The 25,437-nt window shown below is 54.2% G+C and overlaps 3 protein-coding genes across 9 annotated transcripts in view; 2 read left to right on the top strand and 1 right to left on the bottom strand.

The window, feature by feature from the left end:
- Nucleotides 1-17,267, top strand: part of CFAP73 (cilia and flagella associated protein 73) — a 34,403-nt gene extending 17,136 nt beyond the window's left edge. For 3 of the 6 annotated variants that reach the window (XM_019733915.2, XM_019733914.2, XM_019733911.2), the window contains one exon: nt 582-1,857. The gene's annotated coding sequence lies outside the window, so the exon portion shown is untranslated. Of the gene's footprint in view, nt 1-581; nt 1,858-2,056; nt 2,186-6,508; nt 9,311-17,110 lie in introns of those variants that run through there. The other 3 variants (XM_019733912.2, XM_074321958.1, XM_019733910.2) reach the window with 3 other exon arrangements.
- On the bottom strand, nt 1,846-19,926 carry DDX54 (DEAD-box helicase 54). The gene is made up of 20 exons (XM_019733905.2): nt 19,753-19,926; nt 17,262-17,391; nt 15,737-15,807; nt 14,973-15,161; nt 14,800-14,849; nt 13,634-13,675; nt 13,432-13,527; nt 12,615-12,736; nt 12,449-12,510; nt 12,238-12,369; nt 11,018-11,228; nt 8,670-8,804; nt 7,922-8,152; nt 7,765-7,838; nt 6,913-7,122; nt 5,644-5,786; nt 5,436-5,549; nt 4,783-4,887; nt 4,448-4,560; nt 1,846-2,458 (listed from the first exon to the last, which is right to left on the bottom strand). Exons 1-20 carry the CDS (start codon nt 19,924-19,926, stop codon nt 2,226-2,228), a joined length of 2,637 nt encoding a protein of 878 aa, XP_019589464.2. The 3' UTR covers nt 1,846-2,225.
- Nucleotides 19,927-20,084: 158 nt separating this feature from the next.
- Nucleotides 20,085-25,018, top strand: RITA1 (RBPJ interacting and tubulin associated 1). Of its 2 annotated transcripts, none has more exons than XM_019733916.2 (4): nt 20,085-20,219; nt 20,562-20,699; nt 21,134-21,499; nt 24,059-25,018. In XM_019733916.2, exons 3-4 carry the CDS (start codon nt 21,198-21,200, stop codon nt 24,564-24,566), a joined length of 810 nt encoding a protein of 269 aa, XP_019589475.2. In that variant the 5' UTR covers nt 20,085-20,219; nt 20,562-20,699; nt 21,134-21,197; the 3' UTR covers nt 24,567-25,018. The 2 variants fall into 2 exon arrangements, with proteins under 2 accessions (XP_019589475.2, XP_019589476.2); XM_019733917.2 differs by lacking the exon at nt 20,085-20,219 and adding an exon at nt 20,260-20,397.
- The last annotated feature ends 419 nt before the right edge of the window (nt 25,019-25,437 follow it).

Genomic DNA, 25,437 nt, shown 5'->3' with positions numbered 1-25,437 from the left:
GGTATGACTCCCCTACCTATGGCTCCGTGGGTGTTCCTTTTTGGCCTCACCACATCCTGCGTTCTTATGTGGGGAGCGGGACCAGAGACCCCGCATGCCATCCCGCACGACAAATGGCGCAGCGAGCAGGGGTCCCCCACATGACAAATGGCGCAGCGAGCCGGGTATGGTGCCGGCCAAAGCTCTCCAAAGGGTGGTGGAGCAATTTGTGCGTCAGTCTTAGGAAGACCAGGAGGAGCAGCTGGACCCTTGTGGAGGGGTGGGAAGACGTGGACGGTTCTCCGACCAGCATAGGCTGGAGAAAGCAAAGGTTATTGCGGCCCTGTAGCCTGGGAAGTGCTTGCTGAGGCAGCCCAGAGGCAGGACTTGTAGTCCCAGGAGGAAAGGCTTGCTGAGCCTTCCATGGGAGATGAGGGTGAGGTCAAGGTCGTCCCTCACCCCCAGGACAGCCCTGGCGAATGACTATGGACTATGGGGAATTGCCTTCCATCCCTAATTTAATGGACCGTTTGACTGTTTGCTTGGAATTTACCACCATGTAGTGGAATTGGCGGATTATGTTTGCTTTTGTGCCTTGACAGGCCACCGTCGAGAATATGTGAGAGCCCTGGCTGAGTCCAGGAAGTCAGGCTGTGCCCTGAGAGGCCCTGGCTGTGCCCAGGAAGTCTGGCTGTGCCCAGAGAGAGTGGCAGTGCCCTGAGAGCCCTGGCTGAGTCCAGGAAGTCTGGCCGTGCCCAGGAGTACTGGTGGTGCCCTGAGAAGCCCAGTAAGTCTGGCTGTGCCCAGAAACACTGGTGGTGCCGAGAAACCCTGGCTGTGTCCAGAGAGCCTGGCTGTGTCCAGGATATTGCATTCACCTCCAGGCTCCTCGCACAGGGCCCCTCGCAGAAGACGCTTGTGAGATTGTGAGGCGAGCCTGTAGGGGTGGAGTGTGGGGACAGAGCCCCAAGGTGCAGTTTCCAGGCTCTCGGCCTCACATAGAAAGGTGCTGGCTTAGGTAGTAAATGGCCATCAACTGTGATTGGATGGCCATCAGCTATGGCTAGTTGGCCGTCAGCTGTAACCAGTGAGACATTGGCCACTAATATAACTGCTGTGGCTACACTAGCAAGAAAATGGGGGGCTAGTAAGAAGATGGTGGCTGAGCTGGCAAGGGTGGATTGCAGTTAGGATGGTGAGTTGTGGACAGTGTGGATTCAGCCTCCAGTGAGACTATAGTGCCGCCAGAGAGAATATAGTGGTGTGACTCCCCTACCTATGGCTCCGTGGGTGTTCCTTTTTGGCCTCACCATGTCCTGTGTTCTTGTGTGGGGAGCGGGACCAGAGACCCCGCATGCCATCCCGCACGACAAATGGCGCAGCGAGCAGGGTCTCCCTCACGACACACCCATTCACAGGGCACCTGCTCACAAAAGCTCCTCCATCGTGGACTGGCACGGGGTGTCCACAGGCCCGATAGTGCAGCTGCCGGAGGCCACCCTTGACCTCCCCAGGACCCAACAGGGGCTGAGGAGCACAGGGCTTGTAGCAGGACAAGATGACCTCTGGGTATGTGGTGAGGCAGTATTAACCCCTTCACAGCCAGAGAGGAACAGCTGTGCCCTCTACCCCTGGACTCTCCGTCCCATCTCCCTCCCACAGTCCACTCCCAGCTCCAAGGCTGTCCTAGCAGGAAGAAGGGGACTGACTGGGTCGGGGCTCTCCCATCTCGGGCAACTGACCTGTCCTCTGAGCCTCTTTTTGCTCATCTGCAAAATGGGGACGCCAACAGAACCCAACACTAGCTGGGGTTTTAGTGTCTGGGTCTGACCCTTCCAACTCCTCAAGTAGACTGCACTCCTGATCTGCCAGAGGTGCTCAATAAACGTTTATTACATTAAAAATACATCTGTGGGCCTTAGGCACTCAGGGCTCAGACCTGTGTGGCCATCACCTCTGAACCCAGAACACATTGCAGCAGCAGGAGCCAAGTTGCCAGTCAGGTCTTGGCCTGCCTGGCCTTGCTGGCGAACTCCTATGCATCCTTCAAGACCCTGCTCAAACATCTCTGTCTTAGGAACAGGCAGCTGCTGTCCCTCTGTGGCCGTACAGCACTCTTCCATGGATGATGGGTCCTGCAGGGAGCTCCCTGGACACCCAGCACAGGGCCAGGCACAGGGTACACAGGGGCCATTTGCTGATGTCCACATTTGGACCAAGCGAGAGGCCAAGTGGCTGGGTCACCCTTACATCCTCTTCCTCATCTTGCCCTTCTTGGAGTGGGCGCCCCGGCCGAAGGCGCCCTGCCGTAGCTCCTGGGCACGGTGCCGGTTGCGGGCCGAGAGCTGCTTGAGGCCCCCACGTTGCAGGAAGCGCACCTTCTGGGCTCGGCGCCGCTGCTTCAGGATCTGCTGCTTGGTCTTGAGCTCTGAGCGCACGCGGCCGGCGGTGGCGCCTGGCGTGCGGGGCTGGGAGGTGCCTGCGGGACAGGAATTCAGGGAGCTCAGCCTCTGCATCGACTTCCAATGTCTCTTCCCAGAAGCCTCCACACTGCTTCCCTGCCCCCACTCCCATTCTGCATTCATTGCTGTGACCTCAGCCTCTGGCACATAGTAGGTACTTAATAAAGCTCATGTGATCTACGATAGTGGTCAATAGCATGGAAGCTTAAGCCAGAACTGCTGGAGTTCAAACCCCAGCTGTGGCCTCTTGGACATTGGCCAAGTCACTTAACTTTTCTGTGCCTCAGTTGCCCCTTCTGCGAATTACTGAATAATTGCCCCTACCTCACGGTGCAACTCCTCCTAATGAGGGGTCAATGAGTGAACACCTAAGTGTAGTGCTCAGACCTGTCCCATAGCAAGGGACTCCAAGGTGTGACTGTTATGATTATAAAGCCTTCACCAAAGGTTGACTGCGCACCTTCTCTACGCCGGGCCCGGGGACCCCGCAGTGACCGACACAGACGTTGGAGTCCAACCCCTGTGCCCGTGGCCTGCACGTTCTAGGCTTGTTAGATGAAAAGAGGCTGTAGCATAACCTTTCTTTGTCAGGAGAGGAATCACGGGAGGCCAGAAAGGGGAAGGGATTTGTCCAAGGTCACATAGCAAAGTGGCAGCAGCAGAGGTCAGTGTCCTGCCTCCCCTGCTCTGCCAGGTCTCTGAGGCCCTGCCTTCCTGGCTCCCTCACCATCCCCACCCACAGTGACTTTGGCAAAGCTCCCAGACAGCTGATCATTAAGGCGGCCCCAGATGTCTCCACTGAGGCCAGGGTGCCTGACAGGGACCCATCACCTCCAACGAGGACAAAGCACAGGGAGAAGAGCTGCTTTGACCACAGCCACAGGCCACCCACACCCCGTAGGCCCAGGGAGCACTCAGCAGCAGCCTGCTCCACCGCAGGTAAACGCAGGAGCTGAGGAGTGAGGGTGAGGGCTCGGGGGAGGCAGGGGCACATCCATGTACACAGACAGAGACCAGGAGGGGGAAAGACAAACTGAGACAAAGCCTGGGAGACGTGTGTGTGCAGGCGTGCACATGCCTGCACACGTGTAGAGAGGGACAGAGACAATGAGTGAGACAGATGAAAGATCCAGAAAGACAGAGGCAACAGAGAAAGGCTGAGAAATGGGAAGAGAAACGATGGCTGGGGGACAGTCAGAGGTGGAAAGAGAAAGACCCAGAGAGAAAGAGACCTAGAGAATGAGAGAGGAAGTGTCAGAGAAAATCAAAGACAGAAACAGAGAGAGCTAGAGAGAGAGAAACAGCGGAGATATCATCAGTGGAAGGCGAAATGCTGACAGACAGAGAGGAGACCACGCAGAGAGAGCACAGGAGGCCCTGAGGGAGGTGGGGGACAGCCACAGGGGTCCTGGCAGAGAACAGGCCACAGGCTAAAGGACACAAACTCACAGAGACACCGACGGGCAGGGACCAGCCTTGTGGGGTTGGGGTGTGTGTGTGGGGCTGACAGAACAAGTAGGGCTAAGACCCACCGAGAGCCTGGGACACAGCCCCAAGTTCCTCTCTCCCCAGGAAAGGCCCCGGTGGGAGTGGCCAGCAGCTGGGTGACCCAGGGCCAGTCACTGCCCTTGTGACCTATTTCAGTGTCCTCGCCTGGAAGAGGGGGATTCTCAGGCTTCCGCCCCCAGGTCACGTGTGGCAAGCCTCCAGCACAGAGCCTTTCCCCACACATCAAGTGGGAGCACTCTGGGACACAAGCTGGGAGTGGGGGGCCGGGCTCCAGCCCCTCCCTTCAGAGCATGGGAGGGCCGAGGGGCTGACCGTGCCCTGGCATGCAGGGCAGCTGGCCCACCTTGTGGCCGGCAAGCACAGGGTCTGGCAGATGGAGCGGTTCCAATCCCACCTTAGCCTGCCACTGGCTGAGGGACCCAGGCCGGATCACAGAGGACCAAGTCCTCAGATGACCGAATGTAACACTGGCCAACCTGTTCTGAAGCACATCCTACCTTGGCCTCGGCCCCGCTTCCCACGTCTTCGCTCTGGGCCTCGGCGGTCAGATGCGCCTTCCTCCTCCGAGTCACGGTCATCGATTTTCTGTTTCTGCTTCCACTTTTGATAGCTGGGAAGCGCGTTAAGGAAGCCTCCTTGTAGGATTCTGAAGCCCTTGAGAATCCGGGGCTGAGAAGGCCCCGCCCCCTTCAGCAGATACAGGCCCCACCTATAGGAGATGCGGGTAGGCGCTCAGCCCCGCCCCCTCCCACAGCAGACTGGGGTCGGTGTTTGGCCCCGCCCCCCGACATAGATGAGGGTAGAAGCCGCTTAGCCCCTCCCCTCAGGATACAGGTCCCGCTTATAGGAGCTGCTGATGTAGCGGCCACTTTCTGTCTTGATCTTCTTCTTGTCCTCCTGTCCCGACTGTCCCACAAACCGCTTCTTCTTACGGTCCCTGCAGGAGAGGGAGTTGAGAGGGCTGCCGTGGAGGGAGGTGGCCATCTCCTCTTGGGGCCTGTTTCCTCCTCTGACCCTCTCACTGGGTTGTTGGATTCCAGAAAAGCAGAGTGGCAGTGTCTGGCATGCAGTAGGTGCTCAATAAAAGGCCGTCCCCTGCCCCTCCTCACCTTTCCCTGGTAGCCCAGGTCTCAAAGATAGTGTAGGGGTCATTAGGAACTGGGGGCCTGGGGCAGGGGCAGGGTTCCCAACCCCTCGAGGGTTTCCAATCCCCACTCTGCCACCTCTTAGCTGAGTGTGTCTGTGTGGGGGGAAGGGGTGTCATCATCCCAGCTGTGTTAACCATAGGGAACAAGACAAAGGGTCACCTTTCCTGCTGTGTGATCACATGGGGACAGATAGGGGGTCATAGGTCATAATCCATGCGGTACAGGACACATTTCCTATTCTAGGGATCAAAGGGAGTCAGGACAGGCAAGGGGTCACCTGCCAGACCACGTGGCAGACAGGCAGGCAGGGAAGGGCTGTGCCCCGGTGTTCACTCACCACTTGAGCTGCTGCTGGCCCCTGTTCAGGTTCTGGGCCTCGTCCCCCATCAGGTCCAGGACAGCGCCAGCCACCTGCTGCTCAAAGGCGCCCCCATCCCCACCGACTCTCAGGCTGCAGAGGGAGGGTGGGGAGACACCACAGGGTTGATGGGGCCCATCAGGCCCCGCCTGCCACACCCCCCCCCCCAGACTGGCGGGCCACTCACCCCCGCTCGCTGTCGAAGTCCTTGGGCCGGTAGGGGACATAGAAATCCTGGTCCCGCTGCCGGGCTTCCTCCTTCCGCCTCTTCGCCCCCCGGTCAGGTCCTGGCCGCTGCCGCTTCCGGCACACGACCTCTGTGAAGATGTCCTGGCAGACCGAGGCCCAGTCACATCTGCAGCCCCTGGGAGCCCACCTGCCCCCCACAACCAGTCCAGCTGGAGCTGAGGGCCAGGGGCTCTGTGACTTGAAATTCTTGGTGTTGCCACTTAGACCCTCCATTTCGTCCTCTGCATGTGCAATACAACTCCGCCTCAAGCACCAGCAGTGGCAGGACAGGTTGGGGGCGGGGGCTAGGATGCCAACCAGGGAGGGACCCACGTTCAGTCCCAGCTTGGTCTCCCAGGCTGCATGTGCCCAAGGCCCTGCCCTTCTCGGGTCTGGCCTGGCTCTATATGACAGGGACTAGTCCAGGGGTTTTCAACTGTGTATTTGGCTACTGAGCCCTCTGTGCAAATCAAATGTATGAGAGATGGACTGGTGGGTGAGCAGGCCCAGGACCCTGCCCACCGTACGAACAGGACGCCTCTGCAGTCCCTAGCCCTGCCTTCTGGCGCGAAGCCCAGTGTCTGATGCTGCCCGTGTCACGTCCTCACTGCTGCCAATAGTCCCTGCTCGGCCCCTTTCCACCTGCCCTGGACCTCAGACTGCCAGATGGTGATGACAATGATACAACCACCACTGGGAATCTGTCACGTGCTGGCTGGCATCTGCCCTGCAGGCTCAGGACCTGGTACCACAGTCACTTAGCTGCAGTGCTCAAGTCCATAATGTTCTGAAAATCAACTTTCCTGAAATTCCCTTGGTGGCAGAAGCTGACCAGAGCTGCCGAGAGGCTACCTAGTTGGTGTCTATCTCATCGGTGAGGGGACCGGCTTGTCGCATGGTAGAACCTCTGGGGACACCCCAGGACCCGCTGAAGTATTATGTCATACACAGTGCACCTATCCTAAAGATACTGAATCCCAAGACACATCTGGCCGCCAGGGTTTCAGGTGAGGGACGGCAGACAGTACAACGACCCCATTCTGCAGACAGGGAGGCTGTGGCTGTGTTGCTAATTTCCACGAGTGTCAGGGGTGGGACTGGAATCATTGCACCCACCCCCAACGACTGCTCTGAGCCCTGAGGACAGCCCCATGGTTGCTGGGACTTGAGCTGCCCCTTTCCCCAACCCCAGGCCCAGACTCCAGGGTCCCCAGGGTGGGGCCTGTACCTCCACATTCTCTCCTGCATCCTCCTCCTTCTCCTCCTCAGGCGCTTCCTCTTCCAGTGCCGGGCAGCTTGGGGCTGGGCCAGCGGGGCCCTCCTGCCGCCCCTGCCGCCCCTGCTGGAAGCTGGCGATGGCCTTGTGGTCCTTCTGCCGCTTGGCACGCATCACCTGGCTGCTCTGGTCCCGGTTAGAGGCGTTGATCTCAAAGATGGTCTGTGAAGGGGACACCCCAGTCCTTCACCCACTGGCCTCTCCTCCCCAATTCACCCTCACCAGCCTGGTGGGCTCTCTACGGCATTCCTCCCCAAGTCCTTTCAACCCTGCCAGGGTGGGTACTCTCATTATCTGCAATTCACAATTAGAAAGGGAGCCCCAGAGAAGGCAAGCAATCTGCTCAAGGTCACACAGCTGGGACGAGCCCAGGTTCACCTGGCTTTGGAACCAGTGCGCTTAGCCATGGCGCTCCGGCTCCCCTATCCTGATGCCGGCTGGCTGGCAGGCTTGCCCACTCCCAGGCAGGTCTTCGCCTGCTTTTGTGCACACCTCCCCTAGATACAAGATGGGGGGCCTATGGGAGTCGCGAGGAGACGAAAGGCTACGGAAGGCCAGCTTCTCAGGCCTCTAACAGGCCTAGGGCATGTCACTCGGTCTGTGAGCCTCAGTCTACCCATCTGAAAGTGGTAGGAAATGGTTGCCACCGGGGGAACCTGCTGTGGACCTGCAGGGATGGTTCCAGAACAAGGGGCGTCTCTTGAGATGCTGACAGAGCCAGAGTTGCAGACTGAGAAGCTGCAAGCTCAGATGGGAATCCCGGCGGGGGCCCGGGGCTCAGAGCTCCTGCCCAGCCTCACTCACCGCCCGCGAGCGGTAGTTCTTGATGCTGTCCACCAGCCGCAACCGCTGCAGCTCCTTCTCCTCGAAGCGCGAGCCTGGCGAGGAGGGAGCGTGAGGCCAGGGCTCGGCCCTGCAGGGTCCGCCGCCGCCCTCACCCCTGCCCGGCACAGGGACTCACTGAAGAGGGGGTGCAGGCCCAGCGCCGCGAGGTCCAGCTCCTTGGCCCGTTTGATGGACTCAGGGGAGGGCGCCGGCCTTGAGCGCACGTACTGCTGCTGGGCGTTGTCGGCCACGCGGCCCAGCCCCCGCAGCTCCAGCGACGCCTCCAGGGTGTTCCGCAGGCCGCAGTCCTCCTCGTCTACCACGCTCTGCGGCACGCGGCCCAGCACGCCATCCACACCCACCGCACCTGCCACCCCACGCGGAGCCGGGTCGGAGGCCGGCCGCCAGGCCCACGCGCCCGCCGCCCCTCCGCCCCTCACCGGCCCCACTCCGGCCCGTGGATCACAGAATAAACCCCGTGTGCAGTGCAGTTAGGGCTACGGTGGCTGAGTCTGTCCTGAACATGCACAGACTTTTTATTCTTGTCATTATTCCCTAAACAATATAGTTTAACAACTACTTAGCATTTACATTTTATTAGGTATTACAAGTAACTGAGACATGGTTTAAAGCATACGGGAGGATTGCCCAGGTTAAACGCAAATACTGTGCCACTCTACATAAGGGACTCGTTCGTCCTCATATTTTGTTATCTGTGGGGGTCCTGAAACCAATCCCCCCCAGACACCCAGGGACAACTGTATAGAGATCTTCTCCTGGGGTCAAATCCAGCCCCACCCCCTACCGAAGCTAGGACAGCTTTGTCCCCCACCCGAACCATGAACTCCACGAGGGACCCCAGCCCCACCCCAGCCTCCACTCACCTGAGGGCTCCTCATGGGGGCGGGCGAGGGTGAGGGCACGGCCCAGGAACAGGTGCAGGTCCAGCAGGTAGGGGACCTCGTCTGGGGCCACCAAGGAGTAGGCTGTGCCACTTCGGCCGGCCCGGGCCACGCGGCCTAATGGGAGGAGGTGGTCAAGCTTCCACAAAGGAAAAAGACCCCACAGCCCAGCACAAGTCCCACCTGCCCAACGCTAACAGTGCAAGCCAGGCCAAGACTTCCTGAGCTACTGTCCCCACCTATGAAAAGGGAAGGAACAGCAACAGTCGCCAGGGTTACCTGCACGAGAGTGTGTGAGCCAACACAGTGCTCTGGGAAGTTAGCAGAAACAAAGACAAGACTCTTCGTTGTCAGCACCAAAGGTCCTCAGCATCCCCACTTTGGGGATTCCCCCCCTCAAAAGTAACCAGGAATGAAAAAATTCACACACAGGATGTCTACTGCAGCTCTGCCTGGAATAACCCCAAGTTGGAAACCACTTAAAGACAAAGAGAGCGGATTGGTTAATTAGCCAATGACCACATGGTGGGAGTTATACAGCAGAAAAAAGGGGCTGGCAAATGAGCCCAGTGGCCAAATCTACATCCTGCTTGTTTGTGTGAATAAAGTTTTATTGGCACACAGTCAAGCTCCTTCATTTACATACCATCTATGGCTGCTTTCGTGTTATAAGGGCCGAGATCAGTAAGGGACTATATGGCCCATGAAGTCTAAAATATTTACTATCTGGGCCTTTACAGAAACAATTTGCTGACCCGTCAGAGTGACTTTTAACGGTGAATGGAAAACCTGCATGACATACACTGATGCAAGAAAAAGGAAACTGAGAAGAACCCCAGTGCGATTCTAAGTTTGTGTTGAGTAAATCCATGTGTAATAGCATTTCATTCTGGCTTGTTTCTGCATCTTGCAAAAACAGTGTCACCACATTTGGAAGATTCATTTGGGGTGGTATGATATACACTATTGGTCACGTGGTGCACAAGAAATTCCCTTTGGGGGTTCTGGGGACCCCTCAAGGAATACACAGGGTCAGCTCTTCCCAGAGCAGGAGAAACAAGGGTACAGCAAGCAGCAACCAACAGGGAGACAAGCCCCCAGACGCGCAGCTGGGGATCCAGGACAAGGCCTCCCACAAACCCCAACTGGTGGTCCAACCACTTCTCCCGGGCCCCACCATGGGCAGCCAGAATTCCTTTATTCAACAATGTCCAGTCCTATGCAGAACGACTCAAAGGACCCTGCCTGCCAGGTTGTTCTCACACACACATTAACTTACCTGTATTTATAAACACGTTTATGAGTTAAAAGAAGGCAAAGAAAGTAGAATGGTGGGTGCCAGAGGCTGGGGGGTGGGGGTGGGACTGAGGAGTTAGTGTTTAATGGGACAGAGTTGGGAAAGCTGTGGAGATGGATGGTCGTGATGGTGGCATAGTAATGGGAACGTACTAAATGCCACTGAACTTACACCTCAAAATGGTTAAGATGGTCCTTGTAGGTGTATTTTACCACAATTTTAAAAAAGGCGGCGGTAGGGGCAAAGGACACACCAAAGTGACAGCCGTGTCATCAGAGAGGCCATGACAGTGAAGAGGGGGGTTCCGACCCCAGCCACCCCACTTTGCTACCTCTATGACACCTGGCCAGTTATCAGCCTCCTGGCCTCGGCTTCCTCATCTGTAAAGAGGAGCTGCTGCTGTGGGACCCTCTACCCAGGGCTGCTGTGAAAACAGAAAGAGCTGCTCCAAATAAAATGCTTGGGGCAAGGCCTGCCGGGAGCACTGGGTGAGCAGTCACCGCTACAATCACCAGGGAGGGACGCGTGACTTACTGCCCTCTAGGCACTTTGCTTCATTTTCCAATTTTCCTACCATGTGCGTGTCTTCCTTTTTATAACTGAACAATGATGTGGAGTGAGTTGGCCTGGGAGGGCTGAGGCGAAGGTGGGGCCTGACCTGCTGACTGGACAAAGCAGGGAGTCAGGAGATCCCGTCTGCAGTGGCGGAACGGGAGGCAGAGGGCATGCTGCGTTATTTAAAGGCTGCAAAGATACCCAGGGGAGGCGCTAAAGGGGAAGAGGAGGATGAGGGGCCACAACATCGAACACCACGACAGGAGAGAGAGAAGCCCAGGACTGGGGAATCCGGAAAGTGGAGAATCACCTCCGTAGAGCCTGGGGCTGTCCATTTTCCTCATGCCTGGGCTGTCCCCCCGAGACCCTAATTGATCGGTCGAGTCCCTGGGCCTTGGTTTCTCCACCTGTAGCGGCAGGAGTCCAGCCCTGCGCCCTCAGCTCCCACCAGGGCTCAGCGGCCCTGCTGGCTCCTTACCCACGCGGTGCAGGAAGAGCTTGCCCTTGGCTGGGAAGCTATAGTTGATGACGTTGTCCAGCAGTGGGATGTCCAGGCCCCGGGCCGCCAGGTCAGTCACGATAAGGGTGGAGCACTTGCCGTGCGTGAACTTGGCGAGGTTGATCTTACGGGCCGTCTGGTCCAGGGCGCTGTAGATGTGGGCACAGCTCACCCCCTGGGTCCTCAGCAGCTGCTCCGAGCCAAGATGGGAAGGGGGAGAGGGGTGAGGAAGACACGCGCAGGAGAGGAGAGGAGAGGAGGCCGGGCCGTGGTGGGGGTGCCACGACATGGTGGTGAGCCTCATCCTGACTCTCACTCACAAGCTGCATGACCTTCGTGGGGCAAGTTACCTAACCTCTCTGGGCCTTCACTGTCCTCATCTGTAGAATGGGGAGAACAACAGTGCCTTCCCTGTAGCTCTGTTGTGAGGACTAAATAAGTTAATACATACACAGTGCTGAGAACAGGGCCTGGAACATAGGAAGCACCGTGAAAGTGGTAATGACTCTTTGAAAATTACTATTTTGGTCTCATTCATCAGTGACCCCAGCAGCTGCACGCTCTGAGGAAGCACCGTTAAATGTATGTCAAGTAAGTGAAACCCAGTGAACTGTATCCTCAGATAACAGACCCCAGGTGTGGCTGACTGGGGGTGGGTGGCGCTGAGTGGAAAGGGGCCCTGGCAACCTTCTGGGCACGGGGACGCCCCATGCTTTAATGTGGCCGAGAACCCCAGGTGTACACTAATGGAAAAACTCATCAAGCTGTCATGTAAAATTAGGGCACTTCACACAGCTTACTGCATGCAGGGTACACCTCAATTTTAAAAAGCAAAACACAGGGGACACTGAAAATCTACAGCAAAACGTTAGGATGGCTAGGAAATACTTCAAAATAACCTGGATGTAAGGGAATAGCAGAATCAAGACTGGCCGCGAGTTGATAACCGAGTATCTAGGAGTTCATCATGTTATTTTCTAACTTTAGTATGCGTTTGAAATTTTTTATAAAAATGTCTTTTAAATTTTAAAAAAAGTTTAAAAGAGTAAAAAAGTACCAAGCCCTGGCCAGGCCCGTGTCCCGCTCTCGTGCTGCCCTCTGGTGACCGCAAGTGGAACTGCGGCCCCAAGCCAATGGAGGTGCAGGTGGTCAGGAGGTGGTCTGAGGGGTGTCTTCCCCAAGCCCCCAGGCCCTCTCACCTCACTGACGTACTCAGCGTGGTGCTTTGTGGCCACGAACACCACTGTCTGGTCCTGGGGTCGCACCACACTGCGCAGCAGGTGGAGCAGTACAGCAGCCTTGGTGTCCTCTCGCACGATGAAGAAGGAGGTCTACGAGGAGAGGGGCCATATGGGTTGGCTCTGGGGGCCCTGGACAGGAGCCTGGGGAGGGGTATGGGCACAGCCTCACCTTGAGCTGCTCGTTGAGTTTAGTGTCCACGTCTAACCGGATGAGCACGGGCTCCGTGAGGCCTGTGGTGGGCACAGAGGAGGGTGGAGGGGAGTCACTGCAGGACATGCCCCCTACGCCCCAGTCCGAGTCCCAGCCCCCAGCCCTGCTCCCCCTGCTCACTCACCCGCCCGGGCAAACTCCACCAGCATTTTGGGCAGTGTAGCAGAGAACAGGACGGTCTGATGGCCCCCAGGGAGGCGGCCGATGATTTCCTGCAGCTGCTCTGCAAACCCCATTTCAAAGAGCCTGGGAGGGTGAAGGGCAGAGGGCAAAATGGGGTCAGGAGAGGGGCTTCCATTCCAGTGAGTTCCAAGCCTCAGTCACCCTCATTCCGGCCACTTTCTCCCACGTCAACTGGTGTTTGCCTCACATGTTTCTTTAACTCAGCTCACTTTTTCTCTATTTGACAAGTTCATCCTAGCAACCATGACTTTGAAATCTTGGGTCCGTTCTGTTCTGTTTCCTACAAATTCGTGTTGAGATAAATGACAGCAGCCCTTGCTCTGTGCCAGGCAGTATTCTGAGTACTCGACAAATATAAGTTCCTGAGTCCTCACAAGTACCCTGTGAGGTTTGTGCCGTTTTATCCCCACTCTGTAGTTGAGGCCACCAAGGCCCCTGAACCCCAAGTTCACAGAGCGGAGATTTGATCCTGCCTGCACTCTTAACTTGTGCTACTTTTTCCATCTTTGAAATCATGTTTGTTTTTTTATTATTCTTTCCAATAGTCCCCAAAATAATATAAAGAAAACTGTTGGTCCAGGGAGCCCACCAGCTCCGGTGGTACCTGTGGTGTGTGGCTTCTGGGGAGATGTTGCTTCAATCCCGGCCACACGGGTCTCTCCTGGCGGAGCCCTTCCTCCCAGCCAACCTTGCCTCCCTCTGCTTTCCCGGCCTTGGGGACAATCTGCACACAGTGCCAGGGGGTTCTGCAGCCTTACCTGTCAGCCTCATCGAATACCACGTACTCCACGCTCTGCAGTTTCAGGTTCATCTCCACAGCCACATGCATCAGGCGCCCGGGGGTGGCAATGATTCTGGAAGGGGGCACGCAAGCCAGGCTCACCAGCAAAGCCCCCCTCCCTCTCACTCCCCAACCACTTGTCATTGGGGGACCTCAGGGCATTGTCCCCAACTACTCACATGTCAGGATTTTCATGCAGGGCCGAAAACTGGTCTTCCATTCTAGGCAGAAGGGAAGGTGTCGGCTTGATAGAACAGGTCTCTGTCTACTCCCTCTCCTTTCCCATACCAAACGCCCAGCTGAGTCCCACTTCCTGACCCTGGGCTTGCAACTGGGGAAAGGCTATGGTTGAGATCCTAGGCAAAGGCAATGCCCTGCCTGACAAGAGATACAAGTTCAAACATACAAAAGCACCAATACAACAAAGAGTTTTCTGAAGCCACGGGCTCGGAGCTAGAACCCACCTCACTCCCTCTCCAAACTTTAACAAAGCCGCCTTTGACCCACAGCGCCACCTACCAACAAACCCTGGAACTACCAGCTGTCCGTAAGGTAGAGTCCAGGTTTCCTGGATCTCTTTGTTCTTAATCTTTTGAGCACATACATCCCTAACTTTAGTCATCCTCTGAAACACCCCTGGGACACCTGTAGGAGCCAGAATTCAGGGCCAGGCATAGCCCAGGGAAGCACTGCTCACAATCATGAGCTACAGAGATAATAAATTATGATGCAGACAAAAAAAGCACTGGACAGCATAACACTCAGAATCGCCACTGACAGGTGACAGTGACTTTGAGAATAAGGAAGGGGTGCCCTGTGAGGGAGAAACTGTGCAATAGGGAGGGTGGCGGGGCAGGAGACTGGGTCTTTATCTTAGCTGTACTACCAAACCATTGCATGGTTCTGGGCCCAGCACCTCCTCAGCTTGCTCACCTGTAGAACAGGTGTGGTGCCTGCCACCTCGGAAGGATGGTACCAGCACATCAGGAAAAACACATTTTGCAAATCTGAGCTATTAGAAACATGCTTCGATTTTTGCGCATTCTACTTTTAAATAACCCACAATTACGTAGGTATATTAACATACACACAACTAAGCTACCCGCTGAGGTGACCTGTGTGTCACCAGCTCTTTCAGGAGCATTAGAACCTCTTTCTGAGTGTACTGCTTGTGTGGAAATTACTTTTGGGATTTTACTACATGTTTCCCCAGTTAGCTTTTTTTGGAATGTGCCGAGAAGTTGCTATGGTTAATAAGCCTCACAGGCTCCATCAATCTGATATCCTGGAGGCACGTGCTTGCCCGGGGTGACTCCCCCCCCCCCCAATTCCAGGGGACTCTTACTTGTCCCCGCCCAGAATCAGGGCAGTCTTGAGGCCAGTGAACTTGCCCAGCTGTGGAGAGAAAGAGAGAGAGAGAGTTTGAGAGAGGGTGATGGGGAGAAGACTCAGCCCGCTCTGGCTGCCCCACTGGTCCCAGCCCAGCCCAGCAGCCCCTTTCCCCCAGCCCCGACCTGCCTCCTTGGTGAACTTCATGGTCTGCAGGGCCAGCTCTCGGGTGGGTGAAAGAATGAGCGCTCGGGCCCCGGTCTGGGCGCTGCGGGTCTTGAGTCGCTCAAACATGGGGATGAGGAAGCACGCTGTCTTGCCACTGCCCGTCCGGGCCATAGCCACCACGTCCTTGCCATCCAGGATCACCGGGATGGTCTGGAGAGGAATGAGTGGGTGAGTGGTGGGGTCAGCGCCTGCACCCAAGCACGTGACCCAGGGCTTCAAGTCCCCAAGGAGGGGGTGAAGTAGGGGATCTCAGTGAATGGGATGGGGCCTGTCACCCAGCCCTGAGCCCATTCTTGCCAAGGCCTGTTTGCACACCTCCGGGGACGGGCAGCTCACCACCCCCAACTCTTTCCACTGTTGGAACATCCTTCTTCAGGTTGAGCAGACTCTACCTCCCTGTCTAGTCCTCCTCCTCGGGACCCCAGAGGAATGTCTCCCTCTCAGCTCGATGTCTCAGAACAACAATCATGAGCCCCGACTGATAGCAGGGCACCTGCCAGCTGCCTGTGCAGGGCTTAGCAGCGGGCAGCCTTAATGGCAAAGGAGCCCAGGGTCGAGTCTCCGCTCTACTGGGCCCAACTTTCCCCACCTGTGAAACAAGCAAGCTGTGTGTGGCTTCAGAGTAAAAGGGGCGAGAGATGTGACAGCCGGGACAAGGGGTGGCTCTCCAGGGCCAAGTGGCTTATCCCCTCCTCCCAAAGCCATCCGCTGTCCCTGCTGCGTACCTTCCTCTGGATGGGTGTCGGCACCTTGTAGCCCTTCTTCATGATGCCTTTGAAGACCGGGTAGCTCAAGCCTGGGAAAGACACGGGAATGGCCAGGGGGCCGGGGGAGCCCCCACGGCACCACATTCCAGAAAGCTACACAGGACAAATTACTTATATCGTCAATCAAACGGCAAGAACAAAGAAAAGCCATACAGCAAAACTGATAAGACTGAGACTTAAGAAGACAAATCTACCTATTGTGGGCTATGAACCTTATGTGAAATCTGTCTGAACACACGCTTAGTGCAGTGAGACAACGGGGCATGTAAATGCTGATGGAGTCGTGGACAATACTGTGTGCTTGTGTCAGGTGTGTACAGTCCTGCCTCTCTTGGAAGCGGGAAGTAGGAAGGGATACAAGGAGTGGATTCCAAGACTCGCTTCAGACTCCTCCGGGATGATGGGGACAAGTAGGTGGGGCGTGGCTAAAGCAAGGCCAAGTTTAACACCACTGAAGTTGGTGATGGGGATGTGGAGACCCACAGTATTCCGTTTTTCATATGTCTGTAACTTATAATTAAAAGAAGAGCGTATTCCATGACCAGGGCAGGCGATAGGTGCGGGCATGGCCGCTGACCAATGAGGCGCATGGTACTATCAGGGCGAGGTGGCGGCTCTGGAGACTGGATGTGACTTGGGCTTGTGAGGATGGGAGGACAGTGGGAGGCCCAGAGACAGCAAAGCACCATGATTTTAGCTGCTTTCTGCGCAATTACCTTTGTAATTCAGAAAGGCGAAAAATAGTCGCGTGTAGATGTTTTTATTTGCTTTTTTAATTTTATTTTTGATGAATGTTAGCACATTTTTAATATAGTAATTGGTTGTCTAGATTCCTTTTGGGAGTTGACTATTCATGTTCTTCACTCAGCTCTCTATGGGGTACCTGTCGTTTTCTTATTGATTTGTTAAAGTTCTTAGCATATAAAGGATACTTACTCTCTGTGTGTCCTATAGGTTGCAATATGTTCCTGACAGAGGTTTACTTTAACTTAGTTTACAGTGTTTTTTGGCTTACGTGTGTCTAACTGAAAAAAGAGTCAAATTAAACAGTGCGTGGGTCACACTTAGAAAGGCCTTCTTTTCCTTTCTAAGATGATAAAAATGTTCATCTTGATATTTAAATCTTTGCTCCAGATGCTGACTTGTAAACAGCAAGGAAGAGAGTTCAGCTTTATTGCCACCTAGCCGGGTGTCCCAATCCCACCCCACTATTCCATCTTTCCCTCTGTGCTCTGAAATGCCATTGTCATGCAGTAAATCCCCAATGTCTTTGCCTCTACCTGCACCAGCATCACCATCAGTCCTGCTCTAACCGCTTTCTCATTGTGTCAGGCCTGCTGTCCCCACAAGAAGGCCCTCACTGGCTTGGACACCATGTCTGCTGCCTTGGTCAACCCAACACCTACCACAGCGCTGGGCCCAGAGCAGAGCACAGAGGGCCCCACTGCTACTCCCCAGATCCCCAGATGGCTGGCTCACCCACCCATGGACTGGAAGCCTCCCGATTTCTTCTTCTTCTTGTTCTGGGCTCGCACCATTTCTTGCAGGTCGGGCTCCACGTCCGAGGTGCATTCTGAGGTGGGGAAGGTGGGCAGTGGTCTGCCAGGTCCCAGCTGGGGGGGAGGAACAGAGAGGCAGCAAAACTCCAGGCACCATCAGACCACTGGGGGCAGGGAGGGGGGCTGCCCTGTTCCCAGTCTGCCCCCCATTCCAGCCTCTGACTCGCCTGCCAGGTCACATGACTTCTCTGCTAAAGGGCTCTCTTTTGACTGGGCCAGGACAGGGCAAAAGGGCAGAGAGTGGGGTCTGAAGACAGACTGCCTGCGTTTCAATCCCAACTCTGTCACTTACCAGCTGTGAGACCTCACGCAAGGGACTTAATCTCCCTGAGTCTGTGTTTCCACATCTGGGAAACAAGGATGACAAAAGTACATGCCTCACAGGGTGCTGTGAAGACTAAACAGGTATGCGTGAAGCTTAGAATGGCACCCAGCACATGGTGATATCATAACCATCATTCTAGCCTGTCATTCAAAGCCTTCAAAATGAAAAACTCTATAGAGCCCATCAAAACATCTACTATGTGTGGAGGTACTAGATTTTTCCAAGCTGCCTTGTCCCCCTCTCCCAATCTTCTTTCTGATTAATCACCTCTCCTTAACTCCAGTCTCTCTCATGCCTGCCTCTTCTCTGCCCATCCAGAACCCACTTGTCCTAACACAGCTGAGTCCAACCCAGACGCCTCCTCTGGGGAGCCTTCTCAGACTACAGAACTATCCCCTTCCTCTCAGAAATAACATGTACGGAGCACTAATTCATAATAATGGCTAGAACTCACACGGCATTTATTCTAAGCCAGATGCTGCTGTGGATTAACCCACTTAATCCTCACTATTACCCTGGGAAATGAGAACTATTATTTTATCCATTTTACAGAGAAGGCTACTGAGGCACAGAGCGGTGAAGTGACCGACCCAAAGTCACCCGCCAGACAGCAAGTGGGGGATCAGAGTCTGTGCTCTTTGCATTGTGACCCTCTATGGTCCACTACACCATCTAGGTCAGAGCTGCAGCCTGTCTATGAGCTAAGGATGGTTTTTACATTTTAAAAGATTGTAAAAAACCAAACAAAGGAGACAGTGACCTTATACAGGCCTGCAAAACCTAAAACATTTACCATCTGGTCCTTTGCAGTCATGTGCTCTAGACACATAACAACAAAGTGCCTGAACACACCCGTGTCCCACCAATATTTATGGAATAAGCAGAATATACGAACACTGTCATTTAATCCTTTTCACAGTCTGTGACGTACATATAATTATCTGCATTCTATACAAGTGGAAACTTCTGCCTTCTACAGATGTGGCTCAGAGAGGTTAAGCAACTTTTCTAATGTCCCACAGCCAGTACAAGATTGGTCCAGATTTGAACACAGGGCTGTGCCAGGACAAAGCCCTTGATCTGAACCACGCACATATGTGGGCTCCTCTTTGGTACTTAGTACTCTGCCCTCCTGTGCTGCTCATTACCTTTATCAGTTACTTCAAATTTAGAGCACCTACTCTGTGCCAGGCACTGGCTTGGACAGGGAACAGTGGGCCAAGATCTGGTCCCTGCCTTGGAGTGTAGACCCCTCTTCATATAAACACCTGCTTGTTCACCTACCTACCCAGAGCTGCTCTGTGCCAGGCAATGGCTGGGCACAGGGCTGAGGGGACTAAGGAGCTAATTCTGCCTGCTTGGTGTTCACACACCTGCCCTCCTTCCCCATTTGCCTACAGTTGGCACTCAGTAGTGGAAATAGCACAGGCCCTGGAACCAGACAGTCCTGGGTCTGAATCCTGGCTCTCCTACTCACAAGCTATGAGATCTTGGTCAAGTTCCTTTAACCCTCTAGGCCTCAGCTTCTTCCTCTGGAAAATGGGATGACAATACTTAGCTTACAATGTTGGTTTGAGGAATAAATGATAAGGCTCCTGAAAACTCTTAGCACAGAGCCTGGCACACAGTAAACGGTCAACAAACCCAAGTTTTATTTATTACTATTAGTTTCCCAGAGATTTGGGGGCGTCACTGTCCCAAACTACAGCGTCCCGCCTCCCCTAAATTCAACCTCTCAAGAATCCCCTAAACTCCAAACTCAGATCTTCAAAATCCATACTTTTCATTGGACGAAACGGAACTAGGACCCGCCCCCTGTGTAGGAGATAGCCAATGAGGGGCGCGAACAAAAGCCGGCCAAGAAGGCCCGAAGGCCCCAGCCTCTGGGACGCGTTGGCTCCAGCCGTCAGGACCCGGGGCTTGACAGGCCCGAGACACGTGCTCAGGCCGGCAAACCTGCCGGACTCCTGGCCAGCCGACCTCTCCCCACCCTCACCAGTGCCCACTCCCCAGCTGGGGAAACGGAGGCCGCGGGGCGCTGCGCGGAGCCGGGGTTCGGGCTCCAACGTGTGTCCCAGCCCCGCGCTAACCTTCTGGGCGCGGGTGTCATCTTCCGCCTGGATCTCAAACTCGCCGTCTTCCGAGTCGCTGCTGCGGGCCTGGGGGGCCGCGCCCCGGCGTTTCCGGAGCCCCTTTTTCTTTTTCCACTGGGCCATGGCAGCTCGGGACCGTGGTCCAGCCCCCGGTCTAGTACCCGCCGCCATGCGGGCCCCGGCGCAGGGAAACGGGAAGGGGCGGAGTCTGCGGGGACGTACCAACGGCGCGGCCCTGGTCGCGCTCCCTCCCTTTCTGCCGCCCAGGAGGCTTGGCGCGCCCTCTCACAATCCCTTGACTGGCCCGCGAAGCCCCTCTCGGAGGCTTTGGGGATCTCCGGGGGCGTTCAGAAGCGGGACCCCCCTCCCGGGAGCCAATGGTTCCGGCCATGTCGCCCCGCCTCCGGCTGGTTGCTGTTTGAGACGCGCGAGGAGCACACGTCGCTAGGGCCTGTCTACCAGGGGTGAGTCAGTCCGCGCGGTTCCGAGGGCGGGGGTTCTGAGCTCCGGGATTCCGAGCTCCAGATAAACGTGGGTCATGGATGCACCGCGGGTGCTCACGCACCCCCACAGAGGAGTCCAGAGCTGGTGGGGAGAGGGCACTGAGGGTTACAGCCGACATCCGTGAGACAAGATGCTCTGGTAGGAAATAAGAATTCAGGGACGTCAGACGTCAACCCGGACATTGACGTGGGAATTGGGGCGTGTGGGGTAGTGGGGGATGGGGGAGGGATCCCCCTATAGTAGAATGGTTAAGTGCACAAGCTCTGGACTCCTATCAGGTTCAAATTCCACTTCTATTTTAGTTTTGTAGGTGTGACTTACACATGTGACTTCACCTTTTGAAGCCTCAGTTTTGTCATCTGTAGAATGGACATAAAGTTTCTTCACAGGACTATTGAGAGGGTTAAATGAGACAATGTTTCTAAAGCTCTTTGCACGAGGTAGGTATGAGATCAAAACTGATTATTATTACTTTCCCATAGATATATACAGGATGTAGGGACCTGTCCTGTCTCCCCCCTCCCACCATTGTTTGTTTTCTGGTTGGTGCCAAAATGGGCACAGGTCCCATCTTTCCTTTATCTCCCTAGCGTTCTATAAATATTGAGTACACACTGTATGCTAGGAATGCATAATTATTAAACAATTGCTAGTAAGACCCTCCCACCCCCATCATTCTGACAACTGAAAAAAAGTCAAACAAATTTCTGAAATGTCCCCTGGGGTTGGCAGTTCCCCTTTGAGGAGGACTGCTTGAGGCAGAACCTGACCCTTTTGCCCTTGAGGGAGAACCTTAGGGACCTAAGAGACTGCCAACCCTGATCTGCTGGCACTGCCGATGACAGAGGGGTGGCACTCTGACCCCCTTTCACAGGGAGCCCTGGAGGCAGGGCCAGGCAGGCAGAGCAGGCCCACTGTCACCTGGGACCACGGACAGCATGAAGACCCCTGTGGAGCTGACCATTACTGGGATGCAGAGCCTTCACCGCCAGCACCGCTGCCGGGGTGGCTACCAGGTCAAGGCCAAGGCATCGTATGTGGATGAGACTTTGTTTGGCAGCCCTGTGGGCACCCGGCCCACACTACCAGACTTTGACCCACCCTGGGTGGAGAAGGCCAACAGAACCAAAGGAGTGGGCACAGAGTCTTCACGGGCCTCGGGGGCCAACAGAAGCTTTGAGACCACTTCCTCCAGGGGCAGTACCCCCACCCTCACACCAAGGAAGAAGAACAAATACAGGTAACAGGAGGGGGAAATGCACTCCTGTACTCAGTGTAGCCACCTAGGCTCCTCTTAGAACCCTGCTATTCACATGCTGTGTGACCTTGGACAAGCACCTTGACGTCTCTGGGCCGCAGTTTCCTGAGGTGAAAAAATGGGAGCTCATGGGATTGTTAAGAGGATTAAATGAGTGAGTTGTGTACAGTGCTTGGCACGGTAACCTGGCCATTAGGAAATTTTCGATAAATGTTAGTAATAAAGGTTATGACGGTGGAATACACATTCCGAAATGTCACAGACCAGGCATCTGAGGCCCAGAGAGGTCAGGATTTGCCCAAGATGACAGAGCAGTTTGCATAAGATTATTAGTGTGACTGATCCATGAAATGACAAAGCTGTGGTAGTTCTGCATTTCAGCAAGTCCTTTTGAAAACAGTTCTTGTTTCATTTTCATGAACAAGTTAGAAAATCAGGAGATGATGCTAATGGTTATAATTAGATTATAATTAGATTATTTGGGTTATTTCGGATTAATACAGCCTGGAGAGGTATCTAGTGGTGAGCCACAGAGCTCTATCTTGTTACCTGTGGTTTGGACAGAGACACAGGAGACTGGGGTATTAATCAATTCTGGCTTCCATGACAAAATACCATAGACTCGGAGGCTTAAACAGTAGAAATGTATTTCTCACAGTTCTAGAGACTTGAAATCCAAGATCAAGGGGCCTGCTGTTGGTCTCTCCTAAAGCCTCTCCTCGGCTTGCTGATGGTCACTGTTTCACTGTCCTCACATGGCCTTTATCTGAGCATGTGCATGCCTGGTATCTCTTCTTATAGAAACATCATTCCTACGGGATTAGGGCACTGCCCTTATGATCTCATTTAACTTTAATTACCTCTTTAAAATTTAACATGAATTTTAGGAGGACACAATTCAGTCCATAACAACTAACCAGTCATATTTAGGATCCATTCTGAGTCAGAAGGGACATACCATAGTGTCAAGATAAGGGAATGGTGCCTATTTAAGGAGATACAATTCAATGAGATAAAAGCAAGATTCCTTATTATATCTGGTTGGGGGCGATGCACCTGACAAGTTCTGTGAACCACAAGGCAGGCTCAGGTTGGCATTAGCAGCGCTGATACCTACAACATGGCTGAAAACACTGATGTCAGGGTAGGCTGCATTAACAGAAGTATGGTGTCCATATCAAGGGAGGTTATGGTCAACCCCATGCTCTCCTAAAGGATGGAGTTTTGTGCTGGATGCTGAGAAGTAGAGGGTGTCAAGTGAGAAGGCACATAAGAGATAGAGGTGTTATTGAGCAAAAACTGCGGCACCAGACAGACACAGGCTTCAACCAGACGTGTTTTGAATAGTTGAATCAAGTGACAAAAGGCTGACTTTTCAAAGATTTGTAGTTTGGGAATGGAAGGACTTTCAGTCCTGGCCAAAAAAACCAGGGACCTGACTCACAGGTATGCCATGAATACTTGTGGAATTAATTTAAAAAATAATTGCTGAATAAATCTAATTAAAGGTGAGAGGCCTAAAAGCCTTGAGCCAAGCTGGATTTGAATCTTGTCTCTTCCCTCCTTCTTGCTGTGGGGCCTTACCTTCCCTATGCCTCAGTTTTCTTACCTATAAAATGGGATTATCACTTTCCTCCTCCTGTGGATGTTGTGAGAAATAATTAGATAATGCATGTGACATGTTGAGTCCAGGGCCTGCATATATACAGCCACCAGTAAATATACAAAAATTTAAAGAGATTCTCTGGTGAGGACAGGTCAGCTTATAACTGAAGTTCAAACTGAATATCCTCTCCATGACAAGCACTGTGTTGTGTAATTTCAAATTCAATTTCAAAGTCGGAAGGACCATGGGACTGCAAAGTGTTTGGCTGATGAGGTCACTAGGAAAAAGGAAAAGTGGTGGATAAAAGAAAAAGTGAAGGTTATAAAGACTAAGGGTATATTAATTGGGACTCTTGATTGCAAGTGACAGAAAACTTACCCAAAACTGGCTTTAACAGAAAAAAGGACATTTGGGGCTCATATAACAGGGGCTCAAACTGTCATTGGGAATCTGTGTCCATCTGAGTGCAGCTTTCCCTCACACATTCCAGATGAGATGGCTACCGGCTACTTTGCCCTTACAGCTGCCAGCTTATCAAGGCCAGAAAAACATCTACTTCCTAGTAGTTTCAGCAAAGGTCCTATAGCAAACTCTCATTGGACAGAATGGGTCATGTGGCCATTCCTGAGCCAATTAGTGTATCCAGGAGAGTGGAATATGCAAATTGGCCAGGCCTGGGGTACATGCCTGGGGGTGGGGTCAGGATGGATGGGTCACTGGATGCTTGGCGGGGGCAAAACAACAGAGATGGGGGTAGTTGTACCTGAGGGGGCTGTGGCCTCACTATGGGTACCAGGCTGGAAGACAGGGACTTCTGGGATCTACAGGCAACCCTTGCTGCTGCAGGTGCCTGGTAGGGGGTGGGATGGGTGGGGATTAAGGTTGTAGGGTTTGTTCACTCCCCCAGTTCACTGCATTTGTCTTCCCTTTGCCAGACTGATCAGCCACACTCCTTCCTACTGTGATGAGTCACTATTTGGCTCCCGACCTGAGGGCACTGGCTGGGAGGCCCCGTGGATGGCGAAGGGGGATGCTGCAAAACTCCATGCCCTCTTCTGGACACCCCCAGCTACCCCTAGGGGAAGCCATTCACCCCGCCCGAGGGAGACCCCACTGCGTGCCATTCATCCAGCTGGTTCCTCCAAGACAGAGCCCACGGTGGCGGCAGACTCCCGGAAGTTGTCCGTGGATGGGTTAGACTTTCCACGGCCTCTGAGGCGGGAGCGTTCCCATTCCGTCACCGGCCTGAATGTCCCCAGCACTGGCCGCCCACCCACCAGTGGCACCCACACAAATGGGCCTCGTGATCCCAGGCCTTCCCCGTCGGGGGTGACCTTCCGGAGCCCCCCAGTGACTCCCAGGGCTCGTTCAGTCAGTGTTTCAGTGCCAGCTACCCCCCGACGAGGTGGGGCCACCCAGAAACCAAAGCCCCCTTGGAAATGAGTTTCTTGGTCCTTCCAACAGGTTTGCCCATGGGGTCACAGCACAGGGTACAGTTTCAGAGGACGACACAGGTGGGGGTTTCCAGGGAGACCACCAGGCATTGGAGAAGCACTCATGGGGGCAGACACAGTAATGGTGGTCAGAGCGTCCCCTATTCTGACAATCTGTAGTTGTTCCCTCCTCCCCCCTCCATGTGGATTTAGGGCCACCCCTTGAGATGCCTGTTCTAGTCCTTTCAGAGCGCTATGCTGTATCAGTGCCAACCCAGGATGTCCCCCCAGGGGAGACCCTCCACCTCCCCTTTCACTCCCACATGTCTTGCCGCTGAGTCTGGAGGCCCCTGGAGTTTTTCCAGGCCCAGTGTGTGGACCACGGTTATCTGGGTGGGCATTTTTTATTTTAATAGTCATGTATTTATTTTCATGTATTAAATATATCAGTAGCTCATTAAAGCCATGACTTCTAGTAATTTCTTTTTCTTTAGGGCAAAGGACGGTGTTAGGCCTGAGTTGACTTAAATAATAGGGAAGTGGCAGAAATCATGACAGTGGCGAGCGGGCAACTGAAGTTCGGGAACAGCGGCTTCCAGCAGCATCGGGCTCCCCCTCCCATCAGTTTGAGCTCATACCACTAACTAGCGGGTCGGCTGGGGCAACCTGCAGTCTGTGCCATCTCGTGGGTGCTGCAGCTAAGCTCTAAAAGACCTGTAGGCCTAGGGTATCTGATGATGAGATTGTTCCAGAAAAAGCAGAAAGCTGGATTTCTGTGTGATAGTCCATGAGTTTTTAAAAGCCAGCAGTGAATTTAAAAAAATATTGTTCAATTACCTAGGCACCAGGTAAAGCCAATGTGACGCTGCTGGTTTATGGCC

Source organism: Rhinolophus sinicus, linkage group LG16 (genome assembly GCF_036562045.2).
Source record: "Rhinolophus sinicus isolate RSC01 linkage group LG16, ASM3656204v1, whole genome shotgun sequence".
Taxonomy (NCBI): domain Eukaryota; kingdom Metazoa; phylum Chordata; class Mammalia; order Chiroptera; family Rhinolophidae; genus Rhinolophus; species Rhinolophus sinicus.
Note: the sequence above shows the minus strand (reverse complement) of the source record. Positions and strands in the feature narration are given on the sequence as shown.